Source organism: Cibotium barometz, chromosome 39 (genome assembly GCF_041138505.1).
Source record: "Cibotium barometz isolate CiBa-2024 chromosome 39, ASM4113850v1, whole genome shotgun sequence".
NCBI lineage: Eukaryota > Viridiplantae > Streptophyta > Polypodiopsida > Cyatheales > Cibotiaceae > Cibotium > Cibotium barometz.
This window is the reverse complement of record NC_141084.1, coordinates 11355558-11364275: the sequence shown is the minus strand read 5'-3', so window position 1 is coordinate 11364275 and position 8718 is coordinate 11355558. Positions and strand designations below refer to the sequence as shown.

Genomic DNA, 8718 nt, shown 5'->3' with positions numbered 1-8718 from the left:
AGAGTATGTTTCATCATTTGGACAAAAAAGTTAGGGATGAAGAAGGTTTTAGTTAATTAATTTCTTAGGATTTGGTAAGAGACAATGTTGATTTTTAAGAGATGAGGGCTATTCATCATTTGGGCGAGAACTGTTCCTTTTTGCACTGTGTGTGTCTGACACTTCTAAGTTCTCAATGTAGGAGGACTTTGTTGCCGACATAGAAAGCTGAAAAGGAGCATGTGGTTGATCAAAAAAGGTAGGGGATGAACTCACATGCCAAGCAGAGCAGAGCAGTCACCGAAGGTCCTTCCCCCTTAAAGGCCGAAAGGCAACAATATTTTTTACAAACGGACTGTTGTAGAGCCTTTGGGGGTACGGGCGGACGCGTCTGAAACGGGAAGAGCGCCTGCATGGTAGGTGAGTGCTTGGGGGCGGCGGCAGGAGCAAGCAACGTCTCTCGCCTTTTTTTTTTTGCCTCGTGATGAGTACACATAACGGTGGTATATCCGAGCCCCTCTTTTCTACCTTCAATCAAACCCGTTTCACACCAAGCGAGCGGCGGCCGCCACCTCTCGTCTCTCTCTCTCTCTCTCTCACGCACGCTGTTACACTCTCCCTCCTCTCTCTCTCTCTCACGCACGCTGTTACACTCCTCTCTCTCTCGTCTCTCTCTCCCCCCTCTCTCACAAACACTCTCTCTCTTTCCCCCGTCTCACAAACACTCTCTCTCTCTCTCTCCCGTCTCACACACTCACTCTCTCCCTCTATCACACACTTGCTCTCTCTCTCTCCTCCCCCTCACACACTCACACTCGTTCTCTCTCCCCCCCTCACACCGTCTCTCACACACTCATCTCTCCCTCCCTCTCTCTTTCTCACACAAACACTCTCTCACCAACACACTCTCATCTCTCCCTCTCTCTCTTTCTCACACAAACACTCTCTCTCTCTCTCACTTTCACACTCTCCCTCTCTCTCTCTCTCTCTCTCACACACACACACAGTTTCTCTCGCAAACACTCAAGTCTCTCTCTCTCACACACATTCTTTTTTACACACCACTCACTCACTCACTCACACACGCACTTACTGTCTCACCCTCCCCTCCTCTCTCACTCACTCTCACTCTCCCCCCCCTCTCTCTCTCTCTCTCCCCCCCCCCCACCTACCCATCCCCCTCCCAGCCCCAAAGCTCTCGCCGTGTTTAAATGCTCTCCAGTTTAGCATAGCCCAGAGTGCAGATAGCAAAGAGAGCTGAAATGGGCACCGCCTCCCTCCATTTCGCCCTCCTCCTCTTGCTCACCAGCAAGCTCCTTTTCATCTGCTGCCATGGCTCCTCAGACTACCTTGCTGCCCTTCACAGTAGCATCCTCTTCTTTGAAGGCCAACGCTCTGGTCGACTACCCGCCGCCCAACGTGTGAACTGGCGCTCCCACTCTGCTCTCCACGATGGCTTCGACCAAGGAGTACGTTACTCCCTCCTACTAAGCTAGATCTTGTGCATAATCCCCTTCATTTAAGCTACATTTTGCACATACATATCTTTGCTAATCTTGTCTCTGAAGCTAAAATCTCTGCAGTTTTTTGAGCTGGTAACACTAACCTGCATTTTGTGTATTCACGTCCTTGTCAATCTAGCTCCTTAACTCCCCTTGGTTAAGCTACATTACGTGCATTTTGTGTATTCATGTCCTCGTTAATCTAGCTCCTTGACTCTCCCCTTGATTAAGCTACTTTACCTGCATTTAAGCTGCTTCACTTCTTAACTAAGCTACATTATGTGCCTTCTTTATGTTTTCATTAATGTAGGTGCCTTAAGCTGCATTACACCCCTCCATTGATTTTGAGCTTGTACGTTAATCCCTTGATTAAGCTACATTTTCATGTTTTCGTTCAAATAGCTCCTTTAAGCTTTAATTTTTGTGCATTTGTGGATTTTGTACATCATTGCAGTCTCTTAAGTTAGATTTGGTGCATTAGTACTGATTAAGCTTAATTTTGTGCATTAATCCTCTCATTTAGCTCTTGTGCTGTGATTTCCTGAGTAGTGCAGTATTATGTTCCTTAGCTAGATCTCTTAAGTTGGACCCTACTACGCTTTTAGTGTGATCCCTCCTAATCATAGCTTCTTAATTTAAGAGACTTAGTGGTGATATTGATGCTTTTACCTTGACATCCTGTTAATATATACTGTAGTTTCATAGGCTAGATTTAATCAACAGTGTGGGCTACCTCAATTTAGATACTTAAGCTGATTTTAGCATTAACAAGGTGGGCTTTATTTTCTTACAAATGCATTCATGGTCTAGATAAGTGTAAAGATCTGCCTGCCCACCATCACCTTAGGATGGTGGCAAAGAATAGGCAAGTCTTGCCCTCCATGGAGGGGTTCCATTCACCACCATGGTCTTCATAAGTGCCTTTATGGACAGCTCTCCCTCCCATCCAATCGTGGGCGGGAGAGATCCCCCATCGGGTGGGTGAGATCTCCCCTTTTAGCTGCTGGAGTTTAACCTCTGTGACCTAGGAGGGTAGGGAATGGGCAAGCTTATTAAGTGTTGGCCCTTTATGCCTCCATATGAGGCCCTTATAAGTGTGGGTTTTATGCTTTTGTATAGCTTGCTTCTGATTTGTGTTTAATGATGTTGTATGCAGGTGAATCTTGTAGGGGGCTACTATGATGCAGGGGACAATGTGAAGTTTGGGCTACCCATGGCCTTCACCATGACCATGCTCTCTTGGAGTGTGCTGGAGTATGGCCATTTCATGGCATCAGCAGGCGAGCTCGGCCATGCCCGCCAGGCCATCAAGTGGGGAACCGACTACTTAATCAAAGCTCACCAAGAGCCCAATCTCCTATGGGGAGAGGTATACCATCTTATAATGTGTACAAAGAATATAGGATAGTGAGACCTCAAATTCAAATATTAATCATCATTATTCTCACCAACATATAGCCTGATAACCTTGATAATATTGAATTGATGTGCTCCTAATAACCTTGACATTGTTGAATTATTGTGCTGTGTGTGTTGGGAATTAATTACTAATCGTGTTTGTTAATTAATATATAAGGTTGGAGATGGGGATACAGATCATTATTGTTGGCAAAGGCCAGAGGAGATGACAACATCAAGGCAAGCTTACAGCATTAATGAGAACAGCCCTGGTTCTGATCTGGCTGGAGAGACTGCAGCAGCCATGGCAGCTGCCTCCATGGTCTTCAAACATACCAACCCATCTTATTCACAAATCCTCCTAAACCATGCTAAGCAAGTAATTATCATTGGTCCTTACCTCTCTCTAGTTAATCAAGTGCCAATTAATTCTTTCTCCTAAACCATGCTAAGCAAGTAATTATCATTAATCCTTACCTCTCCCTAGTTAACCTAGTATCAATTAATTTCCTCTCCTACTAAGCAAGGAATTATTAATCCTTGTCTCTCTCCTTAAATCATAATCCCTTGCTTTCTAATCAAATAAATAATTAAACCTATCTCTGCCTAGTTAAGCAAGTAATTAAAGAGTTAGTCTTAGCCCTCTTAAACAAGTAATTAAGGTCTACATTGACATACATTAATGAAGGCATTCTCTCCAAGCATTAGTGAGTTCTAAGGTATGCTTGATTATCAATCAAGGCATATGCAGTTAAGAGATTTACTCTAATAATTGGCTTCGTTTCAGCTCTTCACTTTTGCGGATACATACCGAGGGAGATACGATAGCAGCATTTTGGTTGCTCGTAATTACTACCAGTCAGAAAGTGGCTACGATGTACGTATAAAATAATGTGATAATTAAGCATGCCCATGCCTAATATGATGATTGAGCATGCTTTGTGCAACACTTAAGCATGCTATAAAATTTTGTGTTATGTAGTGATTAAGCATGCCTTATGTAATGATTAAGCATGCTTTGTATAACAAGTAATCATGCTTTGTGGCATGATTAAGCATGCTCATCTTGCATCTAGCTAACTTGATCCCTCCCCCAACCCCATTGAGAATACACCAGCATGAGCTTTGTGTTGTGATTAGGCATGCCTTTGCAATGATTAGGAATGCTTTGTGCAGTGATTAAACATGCTTTGCATTGCGATTAAGCATGCCCTGTGCAATGATTAAGCATGCCATGTGTAAAGATGCCTTTGCAATGATGAAGTTGCTGTGTAGTGATTAAGCATGCCCTCTGCAATGATTAAGCATGCTTTTGTGTAATAGTAAGCATTTTCTCTCATTCCATTCCCTGTAACTAAATTTGTATAATGCCAGGATGAACTTCTATGGGCTGCCCTCTGGTTGTATGAGGCAACATCAGACAATTATTACCTCAACTATGCCATCCAAAATGCGCACAGTCTGGGCGGGACCGGGTGGGCAATGACTGAATTCAGCTGGGATGTCAAGTATGCTGGTCTTCAAGTTCTTGCATCTAAGGTTGGGATGATTATCATACCCTAATGCTTGCTAATCAAGTGCTTATGCATTCAATCCCTTCTAACTTTATAATAGATTAGCATTCCATCATGATAAACATATCATAATTTGGCCATTTCTGTTAATAGATTAGCATAATTAAGGTTTATGGAGGATGATTTTTCTATTATGATAAACATATCATAATTTGGCCATTTCTGTTAATAGATTAGCATAATTAAGGTTTATGGAGGATGATTTTTCTATTATGATAAACATATCTCTATGCATGAACCTGCACCTACTCTTGGGCATTGATGGCATGAGCGTAATCTATAACATCCCAGTCTATACTATGCATGATGGAATTGATGATCTGAAGCTTTTTGAGAAGACTCAAGATGGCAATTAGGTTTGTTTGGTTTGGAATTTCCCATAGGTACATAATTAAAGTTGGACCTTAAGGCTCACTTGTTATGGCTTTAAATCAAATCCATCTAACCCCTTACATTAGACCTTAATGTTTATGGTAAATTTGGTCTCCTAATCCACTTACAATACGCCTTACGTTTACCTTAATTAAGCCCTTTTTGGCCTTCTAGCCCCCTCTTAAGCCTTGTTACGTTAAGCCCTTCTATACCCCCTTACACTATACCTTAATGTTCACAAAGTAAGCCTTCTAAACCTTCCTTACCCTAAACCTCCTTTCCTCTTACTCTCTAGATTAAACCTCATTGTGTACTAGTCAAGCCTTCTAATCTCCTTTTTAATCTCCTACATTCTTATGTTGGACCTACTTGCTAATTAATCCCTTTATGTTCTCTAATTAAGTCTCAAGTCTCTTGCATCAAACTCAGTGCATGCATCTGGAGGTTTTATAACAAGACACTCTTATTGCCAGATCTTGCTAGAAGATAGGGGCTCAAATGTGGAGGTTTTAAAGCTATACCAATCTCAAGCAGAGTTCTTCATGTGTGCATGCCTTCAGAAAAACTACGGGAGAAATGTGGGGAGGACCCCAGGTACGAGATAATTTTTCTCAAAGCAAAGGTTCTTTGATAACATAATTTGCCTTCACAAGGTGTTAGACTGCCTGAATAATTTTGCTGTATGTTAACTGCAGGGGGCTTGATGTATACAAGGTCTTGGAACAACATGCAGTATGTGAGCAGTGCCTCCTTTCTTATGACTGTATATTCAGACTATCTTTCAAAATCCAATCAGCAACTGCAGTGCCCAGCTGAGGATGTTGGAGCCACAGAGCTCTTTAGCATGGCTAAGTCTCAGGTTTAACCAAAACAAGATTAATTGCTGCTTAGTTTCATAATTCATGCTTCTTTTTGGGTTTTTACACAACTCTGTGTGTATGTGTGGAATGATGGTTTTTTTTTTTTTTTGGGGGGGGGGGGGTTGCCTTTTTCTTATTGTGTTGGTTCCATGCACTAGGTGGACTACATACTAGGAAACAATCCAAGAGGGACTAGCTACATGGTGGGTGTAGGATCCAGTTACCCTCGGAGGATTCACCATCGTGCCGCCTCCATTATCTCCTACAAAGTGGACCCCAGTTTTGTGGCTTGCAGGAAGGGTTACCAAACATGGTATTCAAGGAGCTCAAATGACCCTAATGTGCTTGTGGGTGCCATAGTGGGTGGCCCTGATGAGAATGACAACTATGCAGATGATAGGGTGAATTTTGATCAAAGTGAGCCTGCCACCTATAACAATGGCCCCATGGTAGGGGTGCTTGCAAGGCTGCATGGTGCAAGCACCTACGGCTATAGCCAACTCTCCACAGGTATTGCATTTAAATCGTACCCTGTACACCTTATTTCGCAGCAAGCATTGTGCTTGGCATCAATCACTCACTGTTTTATGCTCATGACAGTTTTTCATGCTTGAAGTGGATTAATCATAACCTTGTTGTCCAAGTATATTTCCCCAAATTCTAACACTGATTTTTTGTGTGGCATTGCAGCTAGCAATCCTAGTCAATACTCCTCTCCTTCCAGTCTCCTCATCTCTCAAGTGATGACCAGCTCATGGAGCAGTAATGGTAAAAGCTATTACAGATATCAAGTCAATGTGAAGAACAATTCACCCAACACATTGCAATCCATCCAACTTACAGTAAAGGATTTATATGGTCCTGTGTGGGGACTCTCCAAGAATGGGCCAACCACTTACTCTTTCCCTACATGGTTGAAGGCCTTGCCTTCACAACAGAGCTTGGTATTTGTCTACATTCATCCGGGCCCCGAGGCTGCCGTCTCCATTGCCAGTGCAAACTTTTCTTAAATACTTGGGGCAAATGAAGTTTTCACAAGGCCTCAAGGCACAACAAGGAGAAAGGAAGGGTTCATAAAGGCAATATATGTGCCCTTTCTTCTCCTTGTTTTCTTGTAGAAACTTGCATTATTCTTTGCATTATTCGGACCTTTGAAGCCCTTTTTGTTAAAAAGGGTCTTGAGTGGTGTGGTTTGCTTTAGTGGACAGATTTCTAGTGGAGATGTCACCTTTCATCCCAGAAATCTGAACCCAAGGAGTGAACTCAAGCACATTGCAAAAGACAGCTTATATTAAGAGTTCATATGCCAAGGCTTAGGGGTTAATATACCCTAATGCCTTGCTTGCTTTTAAAACTGCATGGGGGATAATATGCCCTATTGCTTTGGTTGTTTTTAATACTGCATGAGGGATAATTTGCCCTCATGCATTGCTTGCTTTTGATAACTTTACTCCCAAGGGACAGGTATGTCATGTGTTAATACGATGCCATGTTCATGCATGTTGTGTGTGTGTATGAGAGAGAGAGAGAGAGAGAGAGAGGGTGGGTATGTCATGTGTTTTAATGTTCATTCAGTTGTGTGTGTGTGTGTGTGAGAGAGAGAGAGAGAGAGAGAGAGAGAGAGAGGGGTATGCCATGTGTTAATGTTCATTCATATTGTGTTGCCATGAGAGAAAGAAAGAAAGAAAGAAAGATTTTATCAACGTCTTCCAAAAGACCGAACTCGGCCTATGAGACAAATCAGTGTACTTGTGTGGGGTATCCTCTGTCATCCCAACAAAATGAAAAAGTACAGAGAGATGCCATGAGAGAGAGAAATGTGATATATATGTCATGTGTTGAACACCATGCATGCATGCATTATGTGTTGTGTCCAATGCCATGGCTTATGTACTAAGAATTTGTAGTATATACCCTTGCTTTGCATATCATGTTGAGGTCATTTGATTTGTATGTGTCATGTTTCTTGCTTCTTCTTAATAACAGATCTACAGTAGAATATAAATGGAAGACCCTGGAAATTGAAGCTTTGGATAGGGGGGATGAGTGCTAATCAACTTACATGGAAGTGGAAAGGCATCGGGTGAGCAGCAATGCTATAAAAATGGGTGCCTCAGCTGACTCGTGATTAATAAAATGAAACACAAAAGAGCGTTTTTGAATGAGTACAATGGATTTTCTGCATTGCTGGGAAAAACTGCATTTTTAAGATGTGCATTTCATCATGAAGCTTGTATCAAGGATAATGATATGTTATGGGTTTTAGAAGAGGAAACTATAACTCTGGACATGCATTTTTTTTTCATGCACTTTCACTAAAATATAACTAAAAACTTTGCGTACTAACACTTTAACTAGAATGTAACTAGAACTTTTCAGGCTAATGCTAAAACATGAAATGTTTTATGGGCCTTTTCTTTTTTTTTTTTTTCCTTCTTCCACCTCTTTTCTTAGAACATAATAGGAGTGTTCGCACTAGGTCAAAATTTTAGCCTACTAACATTTGAGTAATAATTTCACATCATTTTTTCAAAACTCTTTTAAAAAAAATCTTGTCTTGAAAGTAGAATGTAAACATGTTATCATCTACACACACAAGTGACATTGCTTGCACAGAGGAGATTCAAACTCGCAACATAAGTAAGGACTCTCGAACTCTATTCTAGCCATTGTACTAACACTGACATGTTGTAACACGCGATTGGCCCCACCGGTGAAACAATCCATACAAGGTACACAACTAAAATAGTTTCTTGAATATTGCAAGTTGGAATCTATATGCTTCATCCGCTTTCGCCCTATCACATTTCCAAATTCACTACCTCCATCTCATCTAAATAAAGCCTCAAAAGCATGTCATTTAGAGTTAAAAGCATGAAAAAAGTAATATAGAGACCACTTTGGAAAAAGCAATGTAGCATCATGCTAGAAACAACTAAGGAAAAAGCAATGTAGCATCATGCTAGAAACAACTAAAAATGTTTATAATTAGAAAAGTTTTGATGGTGGCTATAAGGTAACAATCTTTTGAAT

At 41.4% G+C, this 8718-nt stretch overlaps 1 protein-coding gene across 1 annotated transcript; it reads left to right on the top strand.

The window, feature by feature from the left end:
* Nucleotides 1-859: 859 nt before the first annotated feature.
* Nucleotides 860-7185, top strand: LOC147615721 (endoglucanase 19-like). The gene is made up of 9 exons (XM_086778298.1): nt 860-1448; nt 2638-2850; nt 3058-3258; nt 3667-3756; nt 4254-4418; nt 5299-5419; nt 5521-5684; nt 5844-6195; nt 6376-7185. Exons 1-9 carry the CDS (start codon nt 1242-1244, stop codon nt 6693-6695), a joined length of 1833 nt encoding a protein of 610 aa, XP_086634424.1. The 5' UTR covers nt 860-1241; the 3' UTR covers nt 6696-7185.
* The last annotated feature ends 1533 nt before the right edge of the window (nt 7186-8718 follow it).

Coding starts and splice junctions, on each gene's coding strand:
- LOC147615721 (XM_086778298.1), top strand. CDS start 1,242: ATGGGCACCGCCTCCCTCCATTTCGCCCTCCTCCTCTTGCTCACCAGC. Junction 5,685..5,843: donor TTAGCATGGCTAAGTCTCAG/GTTTAACCAAAA, acceptor TCCATGCACTAG/GTGGACTACATACTAGGAAA. Junction 6,196..6,375: donor CTATAGCCAACTCTCCACAG/GTATTGCATTTA, acceptor GTGGCATTGCAG/CTAGCAATCCTAGTCAATAC.